The sequence below is a fragment of the Pavona decussata genome, unplaced genomic scaffold (assembly GCF_977016875.1).
Source record: "Pavona decussata unplaced genomic scaffold, jaPavDecu1.1 SCAFFOLD_32, whole genome shotgun sequence".
In the NCBI taxonomy this organism is placed as follows: Eukaryota; Metazoa; Cnidaria; class Anthozoa; order Scleractinia; family Agariciidae; genus Pavona; species Pavona decussata.
The window spans coordinates 171,116-197,054 of NW_028145455.1; the positions used below are offsets into that span (position 1 = coordinate 171,116).

Consider the following 25,939-nt stretch of genomic DNA (forward strand, 5'->3'; position numbering starts at 1 on the left):
TGGAGAAAAGTTATTAAGCTTTAACTTCGTTTCCTTGAAAATATAAAGAACATGTTAATAATAAAGAAAATAAATAATACAGACTTCTTAGGGAAGTGCTAATAGCTAAACAGCGAACAACAGCGCGGAATTTAATTTACTCAACATTGATAACGAGTAATTAGTCTGCTTTGGTTAGTTAAACACTGGAACAATCTTGATTACAAACAATTCGTTTTACACCTTACAACATAATTCAGTATTGAGATTCACTGAATGAAAACCTGCTAAGTCAATTCTCGTTTACTAACTTGCTGTAATATATTGCTTCATTTATCTCTCAGTATATATAAAATAAACACAATATATTGCATAAAAAAGTGCTTTCTACAAAACGGCATTTACGTACTTCAGGGTAATGGTTAATGTTGCAAAGCCTATCGTTTCCTACGCTCACTCGCTAGATTTCTGATACATCATCACTAAAGCCTTTCTCCGCCAATAATTTCAGAGCATACACATTAAAATTCAAAGCTATATATCACGCTGGCAATTCTCACTGTCTCTATTCATCAATATTTAAAAGATTGCTACTGTTCAAAGCAATGCAAGCGATCTAAATCAACATTTCTTCGTTTTATACTAATGATCACAATTACGATACACTTTCAGGTTCATCGTTTGCTATCGAGAGCTCTCTCATACGCGAAGATGCCGTTTATTTTCCTGTTATGGCTTGTGGTGGGAAGTTGCGTTGGAATTCAACAAGGTAGGGAGTTGAAACAGCAGCTAGCTTATGAAGTTAAATTACTCTGCTTTTGCATTAAAAAGTTAAAGGTTGTAGGGTGGAGAACCATCGTGATCGATGATTGATCACGATTGATCTAACATACTATAGTTCCCTTCATGGAGCACTGAGCAGAAACTAGCTTAACTGGACTCCAGTATATCTTGGTCTTCTCATGTACAACACCTTCTAAGCTTTTTTCAAAAGCCCTTAGTTTTTATCGGAAAGATTCATTGAGACATTGTTAGCATACACAAGGTGGCATTTTTCTTGGAGATTTATTTTCAAAAGCGGTTATTAAATAAAGAAGACAGAGAGCTCTTCAGCGGAAGAATCGATCTTGCTCTATACAGATACAAAAAATTAAAATGCTGTCGACGAAACTTAATCTATGGTTAGCCGCCGCGAACAATTTAGCAAACATTCATTGTTGACAAAATAATAACTAATTATCAAAATGCTTCTCTGCACACATTATATACAAACAAATGTTGCTTTAGAAGCAAAGTGTCTTTGCAAGAAAAAGAAAAAAAAATTTTTTTTGCCTATAATTGCATGTCTACTGATGAAAGTGTATCATCAGCGTTCCTCTTTTCTTTTGGAGGCCAGAAACGCAGTGAGTTAATTATGTTTTGCTTTGATACGTCGTGTTCTTGGTGGAATTGAAACCAGTGAATATCTTAAAAAGTTGTTTTAATTGTTTCTTGGGTCAATCATGTCATTTTTTTTTTAGAAACAAAAATTAAAATGTCGCTGCCATTCAAATTAAACGCTCTGAGCTTCATTGTGAAAGCGAGGCAAACGGGCAAAGCTTTTCATATCAAAATTAGTTTTGTTTGCAAATGAAAGAACGGTAATTTTCATAATAATAACTTTGCACTTAACCTTGCTTTCGTAACGAGGATCAATGTAACTAGGAAATGGCATGGCCTATTAAAGCCGTTAAAATCAGTGTTACGCGAAAGCAGAGAATAGTGACTAAGCCGTGCATTGCAATCAACTAATACAAAGCTCAAAAACTGGAACACTGCATCGGACAAAATTGGGTATTGACTACGCAATAGAGCGGTTTTCAATTGAGTGTCGACAATAATTTCGCAGTTCTTTTGGTTTTGCGACGCTCTGTGATTGATTTTCAAAAGCTCGCGCCGCTTTTGAGAAGAACTACCAACAAGTCCTGCCTTGCTCGCACGCGTTTTCCCGCGCTTAGCGCCAGTTACAAGTATTTTTTCTTTTTAATTCTGATTGGTTCATTGTTGTAAGTGTGTATGTTGTGATTAGTGAAAGTGAAAATCGCTCTAAAAAGTACTAATTACTAGTGTTCCTTTAGTAGATTCAAACTTTTTACAAGGATAAAATTAGATTTCGCGAATTTTAAACTTTAATAAGTTATAATAACACAGTTAATTTATGCTTTTAGATGTTTGTCGCACCTTGCGCTTTACAAAGCCGATGAACGGGAACACCCTTGCAGGACACATAATCAGGAATTTAAAAGTTGAAGCAGAAAGTTCATGCAAATTAAGCTGTTACTTCGAAGCAAATTGTGTTTCTTTCAACACTGGACCTTTGCAAGATGGTAAACGCGTGTGTGAGTTAAGTGACTCAGACCATCACATTCATCCTCAAGATCTTATCAGCCGGGAGGGGTACGTCTACTGGCCAACCAAGCAGGTAACAAGCAATAAGTTTTGTGGACGCCATTGTTCAGTAATTCCTTCGTATGTCCGTTCATTCATTTATTCCGACACTTGTTCTTTTATAGATCCTATCATATAAATCAATTTAGCCTCAGCACACGTACCGATTAATTGGTCGATTCTCAGTGGCCGAACTGGACGAAGAAAATGGATGAGTGGACAAAAATCGGCCCGCTCCGAATTCAAAATGCAGCTGAATAGGGGCGACCTGCACGGTTCGTCGTGAGGACAAAAGAACGAACAACAGAACAATGTTCCCAACCCTAAAAAACAATGCAGCTGCAGGTTATCAGGGTCCAGTGAAAATAGACCTTTTGAAGGGTACAGGTCTACTGACTGAGTGATTCAGAACTGACATAAATAATTAGTACTGTAGTATAATAACAGCGTTCAATTTCAGGAGGAGGGAGAAATTTACTCTGAGGTAGCTCTCGTGTGTCCATATTCTTCTTAAACCTTTGAATTTGGCCATTTCAAGTTGTTTTGCAGATGACGTAAAAAAATGTGCTAAATTTTAAAACGCAAGTGTGCAACCATCGTTTTGCTCATTTTAAAAATCCCTTTTTTTCTCCCCATTTTTGTCTTCTCTCTTTACCATCCTTGAATTGTGTATTCCTGTAAAAGATCTAAATATATTAAATTAAGTTGTTGTTGTTGTTGTTCTTAATTGCGATTTGTCTCAAATTTTTATAAACAGAACTTCTGCCTGTCTAATGCCTGTAACCCAACAAATACATTGACTTGCCAGAGTGGATTTTCAGAAAGGGGATTTCGCTGCGTGTGTAAAGCTGGCCACCAAGGCGACAACTGCGACGAAGGTAAACAGTAACTCTGAGAAGCCCCCGGGAAAATCCCCAAACTGCAGTGTAGTTCCACTGTGCATCGATTAAATCTTCATTCTTTCCGAATGCTAAAGAATTGTAAAAGAAGATAAGTTTAACTTTGCAGAACATTAGTATTATTTTTAATTATATTTTATCGTAGTAAATGTTGACAATTAGGCCTTTCCCGATTGCACTGAGCATCTTTTGAGCACTTTTTTGAGTTTGGAGCACAATTTTGCATTTTGAGCACCCTTAAGCACTCTTTCGCACTTTGGGCAACATTTGACCAATATTTCACATTTCGAGCAACATATGTCTTCTAAAACATTTTAAAGCAAAAACTGTGTGTCGCTCGCAACGAGAATCGTGTTCCAGGTCATAAATTTGAATAACTAATGATGATGTCAAGAATAAAAGACTGTTGTCATGGAAAGGCACGTGGACTTATCCTTACTGAGCGTGAGAACGTTCGTCGTTCCATGTGAAGTCACTTGAAAAATATTATTGTTCTATATTCTATCAACCTTTCTTAACAAACCGTCGAATAACACTACGCAAAATAGATTGTAAGGTTAATTACTTCACTTGCAGGCTCACAAGTTAGAAAGCATAAGCGATTTAAAATTTGACAGGGCTATTCAACACTTTTAATTGTAAGAGGTCAGACTTCCTCTTGAATGTTAGTTAAACGTAACCGAAATGATGGACAAATTCGTTAATAAAATTTTTAGCCATTCGATCAGCCTTGCATCTTTTACTTGTTTTAGATTATTTTCTCTTGATTATTATTGTTATTTTTTTAATTTCCAGCTTTTCCAATGGTGGCAGCTTATCCCAAAATAATCTTAACATCACATGGAAATCACGTGACTTTTTCGTGCAATGCTACTGGTCCACCAAAGCCATTGATCACGTGGAGCAAGTCTCAAGGTCGTCTACCTGCCTCAAGTAGTGTTAGCAGTGAAGGTACGCTGACCATACTCAATGTCCGGACGGAAGACAGTGGTTCGTATGTGTGTAACGCCACAAACACGGTTGGGACAAACTCTTCATCTGTCGAACTTCGCGTGTTTTGTTCACTTGTTTCCATCAACAAATCCGCCTCAACAGTCGTTTTGTATGTTGGCCAAGTGCTGCAACTTTCATGTCCTGCTTCAGATGGTGCAGCAGTGATCTGGATGCACAACGGAACTACGTCACTGCCTCAGGGAGCATTGAACGGGTCACAAGACACATTAACTATTTCGCCACTCAGCAAGGATCATGCAGGGAATTTTTCTTGTACATCAGGAAATTCTCTTTCGTTAAACATCAATCTTTCTGTCGAGTATCCTGAAACATGCACTACAGTGAAACAACACATCTGTGACATCAGTCACCATTACGTCATAGATCCCGATGGTGAACGAGGTGAGGAAAGATTTACTGTTTACTGTAACATGACCGCCAAGGGAGGCATTGGAGTGACATCTGTCAGTCATGACAGTGAGGCCAGAACCCACGTCAGTGGTTTTGAAGGTTGGGGAAGCTACCGTCGGGACATTCATTATATCGGTGCCAGTATGAATCAAATAAAAGGACTTCTGAAAATCTCCAAGAACTGTCAGCAGTTTATTAAATATGAATGTAAGCACTCTGCGCTCCGAGGATTCAACGTTCAGTCGCCGACGTCTGGTGGTTGGTGGGTGTCACGTGATGGAGAAAAGATGAAGTATTGGGGTGGATCCGGAGCTAGTGAGGATTGCGCATGCGGAATGAGCAACTCCTGTGCTGATCCTCAAAGGCTGTGTAATTGTGATATTAATGATTATAATTGGCGTGAGGACAGTGGGCTTTTGACCAACAAGTCGCATCTTCCTGTCTCTCAGTTGAGATTTGGAGATACTGGCGACAATAACGAAGAAGGTTATCATACACTGGGAGACCTGGAGTGCTATGATATGAATTAAGAATGTCACACGTTAGCAAAACCTGGCGCGCCTTGGAATGGATTAAGAAGCGAAACACACACTGGGAACCTGGAGTGCAATGGAATGACACGCTGAGAACAAACTACAGTGACACGAGTCATATGCTGGAAAAATTAAAGTGACATAAAATGAAATAAGAAGGATATCCTACGCTGTGAAAACTAGGGTGCTATTAAAAGAAAAGCACACTGTTGAGAAAACTAGGGTGCTATTAAATGGGAACACTGCTGGGAAAACTAAAGTGTTATGGACCTGATAAGTTAAGAAGGCTGCCACCCAGTACAAACGGGAAGACAAGAGTGCCATGGCATCAAGTAACTCTAAAAGAAGCTACGACGGCATTATCACACGCTAAAAGAGCGCAAATAAACTGAGACTAATAATCAGTGAAGGGTGTCACAAAATGAGTAAATTGCAGAGCTGTATCATGCGTGAGTACGATCCTTTTGCGCCCAAGCAAACTGACTAAATTCCAGGCTTTCTTCCATGCAAATCGTGTTTTTGCACCTTTTCTTTATGAAATGTTCAGTTTGCCCCATTGACTATGAAGAAAGGGACTGCTAGCATTTTTGATAATAATAGTGATTGATGATAATGATGGCGACGAAGACGACGGCGACGACAAACCACCATGCCCCCAGGCACATCTTCATGGATTGTATCCGGACATGGTGAGAATTTAAGGGAAGTCAGAGAGAATGAGATCATCTTCATCAGCATCAGCATCACAATCATAATCATTATCCTAATTCATTCACGATTATTTCGACGTCAGCTCTAGTCATGTTAAGGGCCCTACGCATGACGTTCCCCGCCCCAATAAGTAATCCCTTTCGTAACAAACGTGTTTGAGTATCAACCTTCAAAATCACAAGCCACAGACGCAGGTTTGATTGTGTTTAGTGGTAGTGACAGCGACAGTTTACATGTCAGCTAAAATGTGACTGGCAGTGGCGATGGACATGGTAGCAGCAGTGCTAGTGGTGGTGGTGGTGGTGGTGGTGGTGGTGGTGGTGGTGGTGGTGGTGGTGGTGGTGGTGGTAGTAGTAGTAGTAGTAGTAGTAGTAGTAGTAGTAGTCACTTGATAAAAATACATATATCAAATGTTACACATGTTAAAATATTTATAGGGCGCCAGAATCCTAACGTTTGGCATTCATGACATATATACTGTCATAAATAAAACGTTCCAGACTGACTAAGTGATAATAAATAGACATTAGTTATTCTTACATAGGTACTGTATACTTGTTAGCTATAAATGTCTGTTCTTGTACAGGTCTTGAATTTCTCAACCCTTATCAGAACTTTTGATTCAAGAAAGCTACTTGTACATACAGCTGTATTTGTGGTTTAAGACAAGTCATGCCCTCCTTCGGTCACTCAATACTTGCCACCCAAGCTGTTTCAGTTGCGTGTGACTTCACATGTCGCTGAAGATGTCCTACATGTTTATAAACCTTACCGCACTGACTGCATTCAAAATGCTTCTCCTTGGCGTGTAATTTTCTGTGCCGGACAAGATGACCAGAATGATTAAAACGTTTTCCACACAGGTCACATTCAAAAGGCCTCTCCCCTGTATGAGTGCGCATGTGTCGTGTTAAAGTAGATCCCCGACGCTTAAAATATTTACCACATTCTTTGCACTGATAAGGGCGCTCTCCAGTATGTATTCTATAATGTTCTTTAAGTTGTCCAGACTGTGCAAAGCTCCTATCACACTGACTACATTCGTAAGGTCGCTCCCCGGTGTGTATTCTCTTGTGTGTATGAAGATGTCCCGTGTCGCCAAAATACTTGTCGCACTGATTGCACTTGTACGGCTTTATTCCTGCATGGCCCCGTATATGCCGTTTGAGACTGTTTCTCTGCGCAAAACTCTTGTCACAATGGTTACATTTAAAAGGTTTCTCCCCACTGTGTATGACTTCATGTGCCTTGAGATTATGTTTATAGACAAACGTCTTGTCACACGTGTTGCATTTGAAAGCCTTTATGTCTGTGTGTATCTTTCTATGCTGCAGAAGACTTCGTCGATGTTGGTAGAACTTGCCACACTGGTCGCATTTGAAAACCTTCTTTACTACAGTCTGTGCATAACTTATTTTGCTTTCCACTGGATTATGTGCCATCTATCACGTTCTACTACAAAGAGCTTAGATCTTAAAAAAGGGGAAAAACTCACATTAGTATTAGACTGAAGTTAATACAAAATATTTCACAATTCATTATATAAAATGAAGGGCTTGCTAGAATAACTGAGGGCGCAAGTGACCATTTGGCCCTAGCATCCAAATTTCTTCAAATACGTTCTGATTTCGTATAAACACTAGTTAACACTTTATATCCATAATTATTTTGTAATTTTAGGGCTCGAATTCAATAAATCTGCGAATGGCTTTAGTCTAAAATCAATAATTTATAATTTAAAAGCTTATAAGGCGCAAATATCTATATAAATATATACCTGCATTTTTGAAAACATGGCTCCAGAAATATTGCCTTATGTTAGTTTCTCTTGTGAGATTTTACTTATTTATTTATTTATTTATTTTTTTTTTGCATTGTTTTTTTTATTTTTATTTTAAGTCAATAGGAAAAAATATAAAGGGTCATAAGCAGATATTTATAAAATCAAAATATTTTTCTCCCTCCCCCCCCCCCCCCTCCCTCCCTGTTTTGCTAACCTAGCCCCACTCTCTCTCTCAAACGTCTTTTAACCGCGCAACGATTTGGCTTTGAATTTGGCGCGCGCTCTGAGATCAGAACTAAGTCATTAGACCTAGCGTTTCGTTTGGCTTCCTGAAGCAAAGTTTTCCTGAGGACATCATTACGTCTAGTGAGGGAAAAAGTCTTACGAGTGCAGCGTCTTGCCTCGTCTAATATGCTCCCTATTTAGATCTCTTTTGAGCTAAACGGGTAACTTTCAGTTACTCGGGCGTGAACTATAAAGGATAGCATGTTGTGTGCTTTGCTTGAGGAGGTGACAGTCTTTGGCTTTAAAAAGTAGGTCTTAGGGATGGTTTCTTTTCGGCCAACGTGACATTTCCGCGAATTGTTCACCCAGCCAAAGACGTAAATTTTGTGGTAGAAAAGGGAGCTAACCCTTCCCTTTTCAAATGTTGATTTCAACATTCGGAACTTCATTTAGTATGGAAAACACTAGCAAGGATATGGGCAAGGATTTTCTCTTCAAAAAGCGTGAGTTTGAAACGCTTTTCGATTATTTTTCACCCTTATAACTGTAGCGTCGTTAGGCTAGTGATCGATTAGTCAAGAAGTGCGATTTTGGGTGGTATTTCCGCTCTCGAGTTTCATAAATAGTTTCCTGCAGATGTTCGGTTGCCGTGATTCTAGTTCGCGTGCAGCATGAATCTAGTATGAACATAAAAAAATCAATTTGAAACGCTGTCTTTCTGTCAAGAAGCCGATCCTGTTGAAGAAAGCTAGACTTGGGCGCTAAAAGACCGGGTTTTGGGCGAGATTTTAGATGCGTAGGCGTGGTTAATCATTGCTAAATTGTGACACATTTTGTAGGACTGAAGTGCACAGGTCATGTTTCATTTCATGCAGATGTTTTTACTTAGTGTCATGTCTAATTCCAAAGAAAAGCCTCTTTCCTTTTTCTCTCCCGTACTATTCTTTGATCTTACTTAAAATCTTGTGATAAACCCTAATTGAAGTCTTGTTAAGGACTAGCATATTCCTTCAGCCTAGAAAGTCTCAAAATGTGCCAATTTCTGTGGGCTATGTTTTCAAAAATTCAGGTATATATATTCAAATGCGCCAATACATTCAAATGAACCAACTGAAGTGATGCATGATTGCCGGTCTCCTTTGTAAACGAGAGGAGGGAGGTTCAATAGTCTGAAATGTCAGCCGTCTTCTCCCCCTAACCCACAGGGGGCAGGAGGAGGATACGGCTGACATTTCAGACTAGGAGATTCAAAAATTTTTCTCAGTTTTTTCTCGAAATATAGAGGTGGCAATAAAAACAACACCATCTTTTAAAGATACGGGATGGGGGTAGGCAGGGTACAAACAGAGATCATCATATTTTTTGGCTCGGAGGGTCATGTCCAAGTACAGTAATTCTGACTGGTCTTCCACCACACAGCCTGACCGAACATAAAACATGAAAAAACCCCTGTCATAGCAAATTCCTTTTCCTGAAATAATCACTCTCTTTTTTAACCAAAAGTTGCACTGTGTGGTTCCTGAAAATATTCCTACCACACATATGGAGGGTTTTATGGTTTGAAGCCTCCCTCCCACTGAAAATTTCCAGTTTAGCTTCATACTTTCTTTTAAAGCATTTGGCCCAGAGTATTACTATGTCAACTCTGGATGGGATGCTACCCCTCCCCGTTAATGGAATATCAGTCCATCACAGGATACCCAGCATGTTATGACAAGGAGTATTACCACTTCCCTCTGGATGAGATGCTAGTCCATCACAGGATACCCAGCATGAAGTCACTAAGAGTATTACTACTCCTTCCTGGATAGGATGCTAGTCCATCACAGGATACCCAACCATTAGCACTGAGAATAAATTAGAAGGGTTTACATCAAGTCACTAGAGCATAAAAGTGCCAGTATCTCACCACCAAATGGTAGTTGATGTTGGTTTTTGGCAAGTAGGCATTTGTAACGATACTCTTTTTGACTTCAAAGATCAAAGATCTTAAGAACAGTAAAGCCATTCAAAGATGACTCTTTATGTAAAAGAAGCAAATAAATGGTGAACAAATAAAGATTATATTAAAATATTATTTATTGTCAGTTGATGAAACATCAATTTGTTTTCATTTTTTTTGCATTCAATCATAATACTAGATAAAATAATGTCATCTGTGACAACACTATCCTATCAATGAGTAATCAGAGTGTAATAAATTATTGATGATTTTGTGGCCTATCAATTAGTCATGGATTACTCATTGATTATCAGTAATAATCAGTGACTAATTGACTGATTATCCAGTAATTACTCATCAATCACTCATTGATGTTATTGATGTCATCAATTAGATATGTCTGGATGAATACATGTATGCTGAATGTTGGAGCATTGGAGCAGGGTGGGGGGAGCTGAGGGGTGGGGTGGAATCAGCTAACAGAGATGGAAAATAAAATAATTCTTATGGAAACTTGCAACTCCACCAAAGAAACTTACTTAAATTCAGTTGACTGATGATCAATGATCCAACAAAAAACGGTAACGTTGTACACAGTCTCCAGTCAACTAATGCCAACAAAATGTGGTCACTGTGCTAGATGTGTGAGGTTCAAATGTCCAGCACCTGTTAAGGAACCCAAAAATGAGTTTTTTTCAAATGGTTACAATTGAGGGGTTTTTAGGCAACAGGGGCAAAAGGGTATTTTTTTTTTTTTTTTTTTTTGCTCCAAATAAACCCTGTGTTGGTGCAGGGACAGGTTGACATGTGAGAAACATACGTCACATATTTAATATTTGAGCAAAATGCTAAATATACAAGGAATAGCTCATTACTTTTCGAGAAAACACCTTTGACATAAACAATAAGAGAGATACAGATGCTCAACTGATTTCTTTTGAAGACAAGACTGAACTAAGTCAAGCAAAGCTTTGGTGGTTGTGAAGAAAAGAAATCAGCCTAGGCTCTGTATCCCCTTTGTGTAGGATGCTTGCATTTTCTAAGAAAAGTAATAAGCTATTTCTTGTTTATTTAGCATTTTTCTTAAAAATTATGCAACTATTTCTTGCATAACAACCAGGGTTGTCGCTAAGCGCCGGCTGCCGGCGAAATTCGCCGGCTGGGAAAGAGGTCATCGCCGGCTGAATTTTGGGTGGCAAACACTCGGTCAAAAGGGCAATGAACAGTTCTTTAGTTACCCACAAGCAATTGTTCGATTTAGAATAATATATTTTAAGTGAAAAGGTTGAATAAACTCCTGACTACCTTGAGTATCGATGCCATAAAGTAATTGAAATAAAGTCTTGTTTTGAGGACTTGTTTACCGTGTCCTCATTCCGTTTTCTGCGTCCTCCATCTTGTCAACACGAAGCTTGGTAGCCCCCGCTTTCAAGGCATTGCGAAAGATTGGCAACGAGTTTGTTACCAGGTATTTGTGTCAGATCGGAGAAAGAAGAAGTCTTTCTCTGTAGCATGACAGAGAAAAAAAACATGAAGGAACTTCTTCGTAATGTTTTAATACAGCTTTTAATCGGTTAAATTTGATTCCTTAGAACATGTTTATGCTCATGAACAGCAAGAAGAACTGGGCAAACGGAGGAACAACTGAACAAACCAGAAACGTAAACGGTCCGCCGAGTGCTCGCCGGCGAAAACGAACGGAGGAGAAACCGAGTGAACGAACCCGCGAAACTGGATAAACAGCTGAACGACCGAGTGGACAGCTCTTTTGTTTGCAGTTCTAAGCGTTTATAAGAAACGATTTTCTGATAAACTAGTGCAAACTTAAAAGCACTTATCTTTTCGGAACGAGTGGGAAGCGATGTAGCTTTCGTTCTCATTACTTTAATGTTACGTATTTTCACTTTTAATGTTAGAGTATACACGGCATTCATGAAAAACGGGTTTTAGTTAGGTTTTGAATTTTGTTTAGGAGAGTTAGGTTATTTCTAATTTTTATACTCCTGATGGATTTTACCGTGTTTAAAAAACGAACTATTCTTCTAGTGAGCTCACCAAAAAGAGAATTAAGAAAACAACATAGATTGACGAACTGTAGTAAAACAAAACACTGTCTGCTCAGAAGGTCTGTCATTCTCCTTAGGGGCACAGTGAACAGACCTGGTAGAGAGTTCAAGGAACGCCAAACAACGAAAACCACACGAAGGAAATATGGAAACGTCAAAGCAAGGGAGAAAATTTTGAATAAATTCAGGGTGAATCTCTGTACCAGACGTTTCAAACTGCGGCACCACAGCTGACCTTCTCTTTAATGGTTGTTTCTTTTTGCATAAAAGAGCCTCTAGATTTCAGCAGAGTGCACCAAATTGAATTAAAATTTTCAAAATTTCCTGTTGAGGGCCCCCCATACCCCCCTTATGGGAGGGGGTGACCCCCTCCCATACCTAACCCTCCGTCGGCTACGCCGACGACAGAAGGCACTTCGCGCCTTCTTTAGCCGGCTCAATTTCTCAGCTTACCGGCAGACAAATTTCTTAGCTACAACCCTGAACAACTGGTCTCTGTGCCAAAATGCAGCTTACTTGGAGAAATTTCAATTTTACAGCATTTGTGCACCCCTTACCGAAAATAAATTTGGAACAATGCAATAATTTTCTTGCATTTAGAGTGTATCAAAATGCTAAAACATGTTATGTTCTGATTCCCATAAAAGCTCAGAGTGCACTGGTGGGGGAGGAGTGGGATGGGTGTTTCCCTGGACTAGTGCATGCAAGGTATAGCTGAACAGCCTTTTAAATACATATATAATTAAAAATGTGCTTGGCCTAAACAGGCTAGATATACTGGCCTTGTCGTGTAATTGGGCTGCTGAGCCATCAATAGCATTGTGTAAGATAATTTTCTCACTCAGATATACAAATGATTGGCAAGGATAAAGAAGATCAGGGGGCTGGACAGAGCAAATGTGATACCTGTAAAAATATGGCAGATCTGAAACATGACCCATGATCATAACATAAGCTAATACACCATTTAATTCAAACCGTTAACAACTCTACCCCCTAACCCCTCTCCTCCCCACTGCCCCTGGGCATTTGACTACTTCCATGTCAGGAAGGAATTTCCATGCCAGGGGAGTAGGGAACCTGATGCATCGCAAAGGCCTTCCCAGGGGTGGGGAGTTTAAACTTTGCCTGGAACTCTTATTGCGGTTATCGTTTTTGAAAGAGGGTTATTCTGACAGTGGTGCATGTACAATTAAACGTATGTGGTTGTGTGAAATCTCTTACAAGTGGTTCAGGTCTTCAAAAATACAGTATTTTTGAACGTATGTCACTATATGTGTAAAAACTCAAGTATTGTGATTCTTGATCTCACAATTGCAGTTTCAATGGTCAAATCGATCACCGATCACCGCGTCTTGGAAAGGGCCATTAGACTGTCAAATCCGGCGACTTTTGAAGGGGAAGGTTGGAGTTTCCAATGATCGGCGCAAATTAGTTACACATGACATACATATTTGACGCGCAGCATTGCATCAAAAGAGTTTGAAATGCAACAAAATACAGCACACTCTAAAACTCTGAGTATTTCCTACCTTTTCTGGAGCAAAACAGTCTGCAGGGAATTCATTAACCAGCAATCATTACCAAAAATAACGCGCCTGATGTCGCAGGCTAAGAGAAACAGAAGCTTGCCGAGCCCCCGCTACTACTGGCCAGCAATAGAGTAGTAGAGCCCAGTCTATCCTTGGAAGAATAAAATCGGCCTGGACTCACTGGACAAAGGTCGAAGGATCGTTCTCAAACAAACCACAAAATAAGCTTTAAGGCAGGCTGAAGCTATTTGATAATTCACGAGTTTACGATGAAACTAGTTAAACAAGAGAGTAAAATTCTGCCGCAAAATTTACAGACAAATTGATTGGAAAACTGAACACGTAGTTCTTGCGCGCATGCATGAAAGCTGAAAAATACCGGAAGAATTTTTTTCTATTTGTTTTAAAAGTGAGAAGAAAGGTACAGTGTTAAGTGCAGGAGTTCACGCTTGTCCTGAGACAGTTGGTTGCGAGGTGATTTACTGCAAAATAACTCAGTTGTTTTCTCAAGAACATTTCAGTCTCAAAGTTAAAAATGTCCAGCTTCAGCTCAAAGCAAGTCTTTCTTAGTTTGCTGTAGTTAATTCTACTTAATTCGGAATCCGGGTGAGGATAGCTCGCAGACCGTACTCGCGAAGCCGACCGTGTAAAGGCTTTTATATTATTGGTCATTACTTGTGCTCATATTTAATATGAAACTCTTCAGTCCTGTCATAATGGCCAATCGCATTTTTAAACTAACTTAATCCCTCAATTTCAACGCCTTAATTGAAGTCGAAAATTCTATCTTTTCAATGTTTGTTGTATGATTGTTTCCACATTATGATAAAAATAAACGTCGGCTTACGAGTTTTTTGTTGCAGTCATCGTTCTTCCTTTAGTATTTAACCGGCTACTTTGAAAATAATTACCACCGGAAGATATTTTGAGAAAGCGAGGTGTATATGTGGGTGTGAATATTTTGTTTTGGTATTTATCTTAATGAAATCGGTAAAAGTATTAAATATTTCCATTTTTAATACATGCAAAGGCAATTGAACTTAATCACGCGCGCTCAGTATTTATGAATCAAGACTCCTATCTGATTTTGTTGTTTCCATAGACAACCGTTTGCAAAATGATTCACAAATTCTAGAAGTTAACACAAAGTGGTTTTAGCTTTTATTGTTTGTGTAGGTGTGATAAGAACTATGTTTTTGTGGATAATTTTTTTCAAAGAACGAGTGTTGCTAAGATACTATAACGTGACATTGACTTGAAATGGCTTACCAACGTTAAGCCAATCACAGAAGCGATATCTTCGTTTGACATTTAAGTGTAAGCAAATATTATGCTTTTTATCTTGCGGATGAAATTCCTTCCTCACAGGAAATCACCACTGTAAACTGCTTCACGTTGTCTTCTGGGGACTTCTCCGGTTCGTCGCTAAATAGTGTTTGTATCTACAGAAAGGAACTGGCGTTAGTTTTGAATTTCTAATAGGAATTATTTGACTCTCTACATTGTGGGATAAGAACTAAAATTGAAGGTAAGTGCAAATCGATCATAAAAGCACTGAATAATACTTTACTACAAGCGACAGTTCATTCTTTTTTCATGTTTCTATTTTGTTCGCTCGCAACTAATGATTCATGAGCAAATGACTGTTTTCATTCAATAGAGTTTTGTAAAGTTTGCCGCGTTATGTTAGCTAAACTGGACTTAAATTCGATATTAAACATGTTAATTTCATCTAAAGTTGCCGTGAACAGGATCCTCACTGCTTTCAGCGCAAAATGTAAATGCTCATATAACTTCGCGACCAACTAAAAAATTTAATATATGGCTTAAGAATCTTGAGAACTCGTGAGAACGTCATGTACGGTAAATAACGGGACCCTCTTTCGTTTGTTTCTGTTGTTTACAGACAAATTTTGTATTTGACTGTATTGTGACAGTGCCGGATCACCAAATGGAATGCTTTCATGACCACTTGACTAAAAATGGATTACTTGCCTCGCAGTCAACAGAGCTCTAAGCCTACTACAAACTGAAACCGCTCATATAGTTACAGACTTACAGTTAGGTACGGTGAAACAGGCTTAAAACGCAGCTAAAAGCTCGGGATTTTATTAACTTTACCACGACATAGACTAATATAATTTATTTTACGTGCACGGCTTGGAATTCATCAAAATTTGCTGGCGCAAAATCAGTACATTGGCGGATCAAATTTTTGTGGGTAAAATACACAAATTTGACGATAATTGTCTCGTTTAGATCAAAACCTTAAAAGGTCCTAGTCTTATTGCACACGCAAAAATACAAGATTTTTATTGTAAAATACACCTACAATAACAATTATTTTCTTCCTTCGTGTGGTCATTGAGTAATACCGATACGTTCGCGTGTCTGTAGCCTGACAAGCTAGGATAATTTTGGTGTTTAACGTTACCTTTCTCTTTGGCAAACTAAAGCCTTAAAAGATGGGTGAAAACGAAGAAAATTTCAACCTACGCTAACAAACAATTCAAGTCATTAAGGTACCAGAGATCTGTGTTTATATCTCAGGGTACATATCATATCTCTGCAGCACTTTCGTCGTTTATAATCAGATGCTACTGATATGCAGCCGGTATGGCTTCGTCCCAATTTCGTAAAATTATCAAGTAAATGGTTTTCGGATATCACCAGAGCGGTGCCATGAAAAAACACCTTTCCTGTAGTTCCAAAAAGAACGACAGCTTCCTTTTAAAAGCATAATAAGAAGAAATACTTTTCTCAACATTTTTGCTTCGCTAAAAATTTTACTTTTGTATATCCAAGTCGCGTTACACTCGCGAGTGTTCTAAGGTTTCATAGTTATTGCTAACAATCATTGAATTTCTTGATTATATCTGGTGATAAACACTTTGGACATCTGTTTCGACTTCCGACGTTAATGGTTTTATAATTTGATAGATCACCTCCGTCGGCCTGATTTTCTTGTTTTAATTTTTGAATGAATTTCTTCCATGCAGTTAAACTGACAACTTAATTATTGCCCGGGGGTATGCCGCCTTCTACGTTACAATAATTTTTATATTCCTGCATAACTTTAATCATTACTGTAGCCTTCTATGCCTGCTTTTCGCGAAAGGAGGAGCGCTGACAATGGAAGAACAAGAACCGCCTGATCATATCTGACCGTTGCTAAAGATGCGTATTCTTGACGCTAAAGCTCTGTCCTTTTCCACAAGTCAGAGTAGACTATTAGCAATCCCTTATTTTTCTAAGGGATAGTAAAGCAAACCGATCCACGCGAGCCCTAGTGATAATTGCCTCCCAAGAGCCGGGACGCACGGTTAGTACAGAGATTTTTCTGCAATCAGCCTATTCACAGATCTTCTATTTTCTTAGAATTTTGAGGAGCGAGCAAGGGCGAAATAAAAACCGTGGGAGAATTAATGTATGTACGACGGCGGATGCAGACTCGCCCACTCTCTCAGGACAACGTTGACAACCAGAGATACTAGATCCAGCTTAGTGTGCCAGGGCTCCTGTGAAGGTTTTCTGCTGCTCCCGCGTTCCTTCCCGCTTCCCAGATTTTTCCTTGAAAAAAGATCTCGCTACTTTTGGTTCCTTCTCCGTTGTCTGTCCACAGGTCACTTAAGTCCCGCCTCCCTTGGGGCCTCCCTCTTAATGCATAACTGTCCTGCGTTTTCGTACAAAGACTGTTTTCACTTGCGAGATAAACATAAGCCGAAAAGGAATATTTACACTTCGTGATGACCGCAAGCGCATAGCAAAATGAAAGTTCTTCATCGTGGCTTGGTTTTGAGGATGAAGTTTCAGGTGGGCTTTTAATCTCACACTGATAACACCCTTATTCTATGCGTGATAAACAGGCTAATTGCCAGTGGAATCCAGTAGATAATCAGAACTGGAGTTGGTTTCTGTCGTCCCAATAGCACATAAATAAATTGTACTTGAAGGTTCTTTTGTCCGATCTCTCGTGAGTAAATGAACAAAAGTGATAACAAGTTAAGCGTAACAACAAAAAGGTCAAATCTATTAGACGATCGCTAGTACAGCTAGTCTTATTCATAACCAGGACTAATATCGGCTGCCATAGACACTTTAAGGACTGTGGCTCCCTTTACTACTGTGCATGCGTTCTGCGCATCTCGGGATGGTCCGCGAAACTCGGTGCCTACCAATTCAATTCAATTCAATCCAATAAAATAGAAGGTATTTTTGCGCGGTTCACGACTATGTTGGAAAAATCTTAAAAGAAAATGGAGGCATAACTACGCATGTTCAAAGAAAATTAAGCTCCAATTTGAACAAACATGTCATACATTCATATATATATTAAGGCTTTCTGGAATAATTGTTGCTTAATTATGTCTCGAATATTCAGAAAGCTGCAGATGGTCACGCTAGGAGCATGCAAGCAGTGCACGCGGTCCGGTTTTATAGATATTTAACCTGAGACAGCTAAAATAGTTTAATTTTAAAGTGGTTTTCTCTGGTGAAATAGGTCACTGACTGCTTCTCGTTCGCCACAGCTATTAATACCGATAATCACTTACCCTTGGACTTTTAAGAGTAGCTTATGCAGCTTATCTCCGAGCATTTATCCACCCAACCATGAGAGTATACACAAAGACAAGACCACAAAACCAGGAACTACGTCCCTTACTCTTTGCGAACAGTGAGTGGGTCCTTTAACTTCCCACAGAGTTATTTACAAACGAGGGTTGTGAGACGGGATCTATGGTTTATCGTCCTTATCCGAGAAGACTAGAAAGTCTAACCATTTGCAGATGTCAGAGCAAAGGCAGCACATTCTCCTCAGTTATTTAAAGACCTTGAGTGGTGGTCCGGCCGCGGTTTGAACCCGCGACCTCCCGCACGGTAGTCCGGTACTCTACCAACTGAACTAACCGATCTTCGGTTATAGCCAGGGCTGAGCTCTGTTTGCTGGGTCACGAATGAATCTGAAACCGTTATTATGCCATATTATGGCCACGCGAGTGGCCGTTTATTCAAAAAGAACTAAATCAAATTACATAAATTCTCGAAAAACCCTTATCTACTTCTAGCCAAGGTGAGGGCAAAACCACCTCAAAGAAACTAGGCCTATTTGTCCCCGCAGTCTATCTAACTGTTATGGGAGAGGCTCGGTTGGGAAAAAAAACCTTTACTGTACCGAAAAAGAAAAAGAGGACCTTAGTTTGCCGCGTATACATGGTTACCATGGGATCATGTTTACTTTGCGTGTAAGGTTAAGCAGTAATGATTATCTTTATTCCAGGATGGGCACATGGATTGCCAAACTTGCGGGCCACGAAGATGACGCAGAGAAAGTGCTCAAAGACCCACATTCCATTGTGGCCTACGTCCTTGTGTTTGGTTTGGCATTTCTTGTTCTTCTACTGTTTGCTGCTATTTTTGTTGTGACCGCAATCAGAGTTTATAAGAAGTACAGGAAACAAGACAAAAATCTGAAGGTAAGAGCGACAGATATATTGAGAGTGAATAAATGTCGAATTTGCGTGGGTTGAGGGAGGGAGTTGCTGTATTTAGGCAGGATGGCCCAGTACTAACAGGTAATCAATCGTTTCAATCAACCGGTAATGGTTTTTCGTACAAACTCGCGTCCAATGTGTTTGTTAATCTTGCAAAATTTTCACCATTTTACCAGTTTCATAAACGTTAAAAATCGAAATTTTTGTTAACAAACACCTTGCAATCAAACCAGTTTTCTGGTGCGTTACAATCACACAAGGTAGACATTTCATCATAGGAGTTCTGTTCATTCGCACGCATTTAGAACCTACTTTTTCCAACTTCAGCTTTAAGACACAAACGTTAACTTCTTGTTGTTTTAAATGATTGTCAGCAGCAAGGAATGCCAACAAAGTAACGTTGACGAGTTTTGGTATTTCCTGTACTTGTTTTATTTTCCACAGACCACGCTGGACCTTCAAGTGGGAATGAAGGTTTTCAATAATCTCCGGCGTCGCATAAGTAGCGGTTACGGTTTGCAGAGAGAGGAGTTGCAGATGGTAGAGTTGACTACCACTCCTGGACCAGGTTTGTAAATTTAACAGATACTCACATACTGTCCATTTTTTAGGGGCTCGCTGCATTCGCATAAACTCTCTAAAAGGGGTCATCAAATTATGTTTTTTGTTGGTAAAAGTTTCGCGGCGATAGTCGAAAGGTCATGTTAAGGACAAGAAAAGAACCCAAGACTTCCAGTCTAAAAGTATATACAAAGAATTTTCTCGTCAAATGCGTGATAGAACGTAAGCAAAACATTTTCGGCTGGAATGGGGTGTAGCCCTTCTCTTCATTTCTGTTATATCAGCAAAGATAGTACCTTCAGCTAAACTTTATAAAAATTTGTACCAAATTTACAAGGATTGGCATATATAACAGAGACTTTTGATCATTTCCGGCGACCAATGTCTCCCAAAGATTATCCCAGTATCTTGGACTATTTTCGATTTCCCTCAAACGCCTGCACTTTAAAGCTCATAAAATTTTGAGAACGTTCAAAACAAGGTCCCAGTAGTAAAACTCACTCTACCAGAGTAGCACTGTTAAAAAAGAAAATGTCGCTCTTTTTCTTCCTTTAATTGCTCAATGTAATGATCTGATCAAATCGTTCTCCCCTGAATTTTCTAGCTTCACAAGTACTCCGATCTTCAAAGCTGGGAATCAAGCTTGCAGGCGGTGAAGGATCCAACCATCTTCCTGGTGATCCAGGGATATTTATAGTGAATGTCAGGCCCGGAGGTTTAGCCGATGGAAAACTTTACCCTGGAGATAGAATAGTAGCGGTTTGTAAAATTATTTCTAGCAAACCTGTTTTTAGTCATTTCCATCTTAGACAATTTCATTGAGATTTGATATCAAGCTCTTGAATTTCCTGCAGATTAATAATTTTCAAATGAGTAAGGTCTCTCTGAAGTATGCCAAGGAGGTGATGCAAGCTCTGAAACAAGCAGAAGGGCATCTAACGTTTTACATAAAGAGAGCTCCACTAAGAGAGGTAATTGAAGTAAAAAGTAAAGGTTCCAACAGATCACTGAGTGTCCGCCTTGACTTTTAACTTCCAAAGTTCTCCTTAACTTTATAATTACAGAGCAAAACAGGCTGAGCAGAATTGGATTCGCTCTGACAAACGGTTAACGCTCGATACACCAGCACTCGCATCTCTTTACGGCGATGCATCACCACTAACAGTACAAAAACTCCCTTATCTAGAAATTAAAATAAGCCTGGTACAGAAGCTTGGGTGAACTGGGAAGTTCTGAAAAGGGAATTATTTTAGACCTTTGTACGGTTTAAGCATTTCACTTCGTGTGATTTGATTACACTCAGGCCCCGCCGCCCCGGGTCATTGAACGAGGCGAGAAAAGCTAATTGAACGTAAACAAAATATTAACAAAATGGAGGCCACTTTGGAATAACGTTTACAGGAGGGACATAACTAGGAACTTAACATATTCGTCTGCTCGAATTGCATTCAATTGCCTTAAAGATGTGAAAATGTCTGGTATCTTTTAGCAAAGAGTAAATGAAGCATTTTCATTGTACTGCGATGACGTAGACACAGGAAAGAAGGAAGTAGTGTTCAGTAAAGAACACATGGAAGGTATGTAAACGATTACCGTAAAATTACAAAAAGTACAGCAAACTTAGGTACACGTTAATCTTATTTCTGTATGTGAGAAGTGCTTCACAACTGAGCAAGCAGTTCCCCTCATAAAAAGGAGTTGGGTTTTAATCACACCTAGTACAGAGGAATCTTATGCATAATCTCCAGTGCGAGTGATGAGATGATAGCTGAAAGTCTCTGATCCGCTAGTGTTATGATCCGCAAACCTTGAACGTTCGCTTCACAATCATAGCATACAGTAGGCACATATGTACATAGGGACACTGATGGTTCATGTATAGCTGTCGATAGGTTTGATAGGCTTCAACTTTTAAGTTGAATTTAAAAATTCAGATGTGGAGCTAGCTTTATTGAACACTAGGAACTGTTTTCTGAAGAGAGAAATGTAAACAATAGAGAGATTCAGTCGCATTTACTATAAACGGCAAACATCCATGAGATTCGCGTTGAACTCTATGTTTTCTTGAAAATTTGTGTATAAAGACGGAGAATAGTGTAAACTAATTCTGGGTTTTGATACTAACGCCAGCTGACCAGTCAATTTTTCTAAGAAACTGAAAACATCGCGGAGCGGCAAATGTAGAGTAAACGGTCACGACGCCGAAATTCTACTGTCTCTTTATTGTCTTTTTTGCAGTATTCGAAGAAGCGTTCTCGGTATTTGACGTCCGCGCCTCGGGCAAGATACCAATGAAGCAGTTTTTCCCGTTGCTTAGAACTTTGGGATACAACATTCACAAAGAGGAGGCTTTTGACTACATGAATGAGCTGGAGTTAGCAGGTACTTGTCCAGTGGTATCATATATACTATATCATATATCATATTATATACTAATAACTCTTGAATAAATTAATATGCAGTTGATCAAGTTTATTTCAACTTGTCTTGATTTGTGCAAAAACTCATTATAACTCGTCACTGATGTAATTTTGTAAATAGTTTAGTTTTTGTGTTTTTGCAATACTGTATGTATTTACGGTATGCAAAACAGTACCCTTCAAAACAATTTGAAATGTATAGTAGTTCATCGTTGGTGGGCTAAAAGTTATTGTAGAAAGTTTTAGAAACTCTTGAATCATGTTTCGCTGAGTTTCTTTTTCTGAGTTCCTTTTTCTTGTCGAAAGTAATTTCGCGTTTGCTTTGGTTTTGCTTTACTAAATTATATGATTGGTTGGAAAAGTTCCCGCCGTTTTCTCAACCAATGGGAAGCCAAACCCAAACAATCGTGTTTAGTCGGGCGCGTTTTCCCGCACTTGACGCAGGTTACATGTATTTGCTTCGAGTTCTTATTGGCTGATTGTGCTGGCGGTTTACATCTGTTGTGATTGGCCAGGGAAATTGCTTCGGGTTTTGGTTTTACAACACTCAATTGAAAACCGTTCTACTGTTTTAGACAAAGCAAAATTCACCTTCAACGAGTTGATCAAGTTTCTGGAGCACGTGGTAGCAGAACAAGCAGGAAAGATTGAAGTCCAATGCGCGTATAACGTGTTCGATACAGAACAGAGAGGTCACGTGCGGGTGAGTGACCTAGATGAGGCGCTAGAGAGAATGTACAAAAAGAAACTTGCCCCCGAGGAATTACAAGAATTACTGTCTCTGGCCGATCTGGACAATGACGGAATTATTAAGGAAGAAGGTGAGTAATGAGTTAACTGTCGGGCCACGTCGGCGCCTTTATGGCCGAGTGATGCAAAGCCCTGCTCAAACTAAGCCAACCCCCAAATCAGTGATTGCCGCTAGTAAACAAATTAATACAGCCAAAGAGCATTTCAGAACCAGTTTTTCAACTACTGCTTCCTTCCGCAACTTTGTTACTGAGCACATGTTTCACCTTTTGCAGAATCACTTTGACATATTCTACCCCTGTACCTGGTCAATTGTACGATCCTTCCCCTGCTATCCCTAGCTTTTTAGCGTCTTTTAAATTTGGCGTCTTTTGGTTGATCGTGTTTTAATTATTACTTGTATCATGGGAGGTGCCTCGCATGGGTCCTCGCGTCCCGTTCGCACCTGCCCTTTTGACCTTATCACTTTAAATCACTTTGCACATATTTTTCATTTCTTTCTGGCTGTTTAATTTACTGTATTTAACATGTGTGATTAAAAAAAAAAAAAGAACCAGAAGGGGCCAGAAATATCTATTTAATTATATGAATAACTCTTGTTTCAGTACTGAGACCTTGAGACAAGAGTTATTCGTACAATTATCACTTTAACATTCCAATGCTAAGAATAAGAATTCACAGTATTATTTTCTACTTGTTTTTTGTCGAAGTTGAATTTTTTCATTGCATTTGTAAGCAAAATAGACAAAGGGTGGGATAGCCCACTTTAGGTCTGATCCCCTAAAAGTAGAAGGAAGTTCTTTCAGCCTCCTTTTCGTTCAACTATTCACAAAAAAGGGACAAAAGAAAACTTTATTGTTCTGTAACAGGGCCAGCGGTCTCCTCCAAACCTGAATGATAAGCTTTCAGTGCTTATAACAAAAGGACTTATCTTTTCTCAGATTTTCTCAGAAATTGATGATCTAGTATTCCCTTTTCTTTGCTTCTTGGTTAGATTTTGAAAGACTACTCCTTCCTTCATTGATGCTGTACTAGGCGCTCACAAATCTACAGGCAGCTGGTCTCGCTTTGTGTCTCACAACGCGAGTCCATGAGCAGCCGGTAAATACAGCCACATCTGCCTTCATCATCAGCATTGGTTGGAGCCTAAACACTCGTAGGTCATTGCCTAGCACTGGACAATGCATAGATGGAACTCTACCACTTGCTACGGTTACAGTGGCGAAAATCGTGAGCTTTGCTGAGATAGAATTTGCGCTTTGCCTTAATAATTAGCTGTGCAACTTTCGTGCTTCGCTGCTGATATTTTATTCGGTGCCCTTGAACGTAAGCTTTTTGCCTCTCACGTCATGATCTTGGATTTAATACATGATGTCAGATCCACGGCTTGTTAGAAGGATGCATGCGGACAATTCTCAGTGGCATAGCGTCATCCAAGATATTGGTGCGAATAAGGTTAGTTCCGGATCCTTTCTCGTTCGGCGACCTCTGAGAGGTATACTTCCTCCCATTCCTCAAGATGAAGTGGACATTTTCTAATTCTTGTCTCATCACTCGGACTTTTCGGGGCACAGCGGCGATCCTTTGCCTGATTATGGATGTTAATATCAGACACGAGCGACCAATGAGCGAAAGATGCTAAACGTCTTTGTATAGCTCCGATATATTGTTCCAAATTAAGTTATTATGTACATAGTGATGGTAATATTCATATAATTAGTTCTTTTAGAGCATTCAATTTTAACCTTTGAACGTATTTTTTAGTCTTTTATTATTAAGGAAATTGTAAAAAAAAAAACTATAATAGGCCCTTAACTTACAACCTCCTCGTAATGTGCGGGACACAGAAATTTAAGTAAGAAAATGAGCAAGCTATATTCAGCCCCCACGCAGACGCCCTTTGGGCTTGTCATGCATTCCTCCCTTGCGTGGGGGAGGAATGCAAGCTATTAGGAATAATGCAGGGACCAGTTGAAAGGATCGAACGTTCGAGAAGCTGTTCCTTGAGAGGAATTGAACTCCCATGTCTCAAATCACGAGAGGGTATTCAATTCTCATATTAATTTCAAGCGGCTACAATGAACTTTTAGAATTGAGAACAAATCGCTGAGGGACTTAAGATGGGTCGGACTGATCCTCCTTGGCTAGAGGCTTTGTAGTTTATATTGATATCTAAAGAAAATATATTTTGTGTAACTGTTTGTTAAATCCGCCACTTTGTAGATTTATAAGAAAAGAGTTTAGCATATTGCAAACAGCTGAATAGATGAGTTTACAACACAGCGTCATAAAACAGCCTGAACAAAAGCAAATAACAACACGATTAATTAACCACTCAAAAATCAAAGCCAACAATGAGTAAACGGCATCAAGCGCGGAAAAGCGAACTCGTGCGCAACTTAACAGCCGCGGTTTCAATGAGCAATCTTTTGCTTGCGCAAACGATGCTATTTTTCTAGTTGCGTCCTCAACACGAGAGAAAAATTGCACGTGTAGCCACTGTTGCGCATGTGCAGGTGATACGACAAACCCGCGCCTTGTCGCAAAAGGTAAACTCGTCAACTTTATTTCTTGCTGTCGCACTTTACTTGCGAGGAATTGGCTTTACGTGCAACTTTTGCCTCGCGTTCGAAACGCAGCAATTTTTTAAAATATCTTGTCGCCTGTGCAAGCAAGAAAACTGCTCATGCAGCCCTATAGCCGCAACTTTCGACAGAGAATAAGGTGAAACCAAAGAAAACGTGGATTTCGATCTACACTCAAATGAAAAGCGCTCTAAAAATTAGAATATAAATTACTTTGGTTTGAGGTTTAACCAAGTTACATGAAAAAAATGTAAATTTAAACGTTTTGTAGGATGTTAATTTGCTAGCCTTGAAAATTGTAAGGACATATTTAGTTAAAAATTAAATCTGTTCTCTGGCTTAATGTTTTGTATTCCTTATTTAGACAAAATAAAATTATGAAAGAAATTAAAAGATTACACTAAAAAGCACCATGATTATTCACTTGTATGTTACTCAGTAACCGACACAAAAGCAAATATGTTTTATCGAAGCTGAAGTTTAGCACAAAACCCCGATATTGCGATACATGTCCGTTCCTATTCATAGAGCTTTTATAAATTTCTTCGTAAATATTTCTTCATTATATAATCCAGTGGGCTGACAGTGCGTTTAAATTCTCTAAAATAGCGCGCAGGGTTGGTGCGCATA

The 25,939-nt window shown here is 39.2% G+C and overlaps 3 protein-coding genes across 5 annotated transcripts; 2 read left to right on the top strand and 1 right to left on the bottom strand.

Moving 5' to 3' along the window:
- The first annotated feature begins 1,788 nt into the window (after nt 1-1,788).
- Nucleotides 1,789-6,077, top strand: LOC146484456 (uncharacterized). Its single transcript, XM_085104495.1, has 3 exons — nt 1,789-2,440; nt 3,164-3,284; nt 4,101-6,077. The coding sequence occupies exons 1-3, from the start codon at nt 2,177-2,179 to the stop codon at nt 5,237-5,239; spliced, it is 1,524 nt and encodes a 507-aa protein (XP_084960621.1). The 5' UTR covers nt 1,789-2,176; the 3' UTR covers nt 5,240-6,077.
- Nucleotides 6,078-6,220: 143 nt separating this feature from the next.
- LOC146484457 (uncharacterized) lies at nt 6,221-13,586 on the bottom strand. Of its 2 annotated transcripts, none has more exons than XM_085104497.1 (2): nt 10,443-10,568; nt 6,221-7,425 (listed from the first exon to the last, which is right to left on the bottom strand). In XM_085104497.1, the coding sequence occupies exon 2, from the start codon at nt 7,393-7,395 to the stop codon at nt 6,640-6,642; it is 756 nt and encodes a 251-aa protein (XP_084960623.1). In that variant the 5' UTR covers nt 7,396-7,425; nt 10,443-10,568; the 3' UTR covers nt 6,221-6,639. The 2 variants fall into 2 exon arrangements, with proteins under 2 accessions (XP_084960623.1, XP_084960622.1); XM_085104496.1 differs by lacking the exon at nt 10,443-10,568 and adding an exon at nt 13,502-13,586 and having other exon boundaries at nt 6,222-7,425.
- Nucleotides 13,587-14,815: 1,229 nt separating this feature from the next.
- Nucleotides 14,816-25,686, top strand: LOC146484458 (uncharacterized). 2 transcript variants are annotated; one of them, XR_014863590.1, is made up of 10 exons: nt 14,816-15,029; nt 18,780-18,975; nt 19,438-19,561; nt 20,159-20,313; nt 20,409-20,525; nt 21,044-21,131; nt 21,793-21,936; nt 22,550-22,795; nt 23,719-24,179; nt 24,218-25,686. XR_014863590.1 is itself a non-coding variant. In XM_085104538.1 (9 exons), the coding sequence occupies exons 2-9, from the start codon at nt 18,781-18,783 to the stop codon at nt 23,757-23,759; spliced, it is 1,110 nt and encodes a 369-aa protein (XP_084960664.1). In that variant the 5' UTR covers nt 14,816-15,029; nt 18,780; the 3' UTR covers nt 23,760-25,685. The 2 variants fall into 2 exon arrangements, 1 of the variants encoding a protein (XP_084960664.1); XM_085104538.1 differs by having other exon boundaries at nt 23,719-25,685.
- The last annotated feature ends 253 nt before the right edge of the window (nt 25,687-25,939 follow it).

Bases quoted from the DNA above. Each gene is read 5' to 3' on its own strand.
- LOC146484458 (XM_085104538.1), top strand. From the start codon at position 18,781: ATGGGCACATGGATTGCCAAACTTGCGGGCCACGAAGATGACGCAGAG. The intron at 20,526-21,043 runs GTAATTGAAGTA...GGTATCTTTTAG, and splicing joins AGAGAGCTCCACTAAGAGAG to CAAAGAGTAAATGAAGCATT. The intron at 22,796-23,718 runs GTGAGTAATGAG...CTTCTTGGTTAG, and splicing joins CGGAATTATTAAGGAAGAAG to ATTTTGAAAGACTACTCCTT.
- LOC146484457 (XM_085104497.1), bottom strand. From the start codon at position 7,395: ATGGCACATAATCCAGTGGAAAGCAAAATAAGTTATGCACAGACTGTA.
- LOC146484456 (XM_085104495.1), top strand. From the start codon at position 2,177: ATGCTTTTAGATGTTTGTCGCACCTTGCGCTTTACAAAGCCGATGAAC. The intron at 2,441-3,163 runs GTAACAAGCAAT...TTTTATAAACAG, and splicing joins TCTACTGGCCAACCAAGCAG to AACTTCTGCCTGTCTAATGC. The intron at 3,285-4,100 runs GTAAACAGTAAC...TTTAATTTCCAG, and splicing joins AGGCGACAACTGCGACGAAG to CTTTTCCAATGGTGGCAGCT.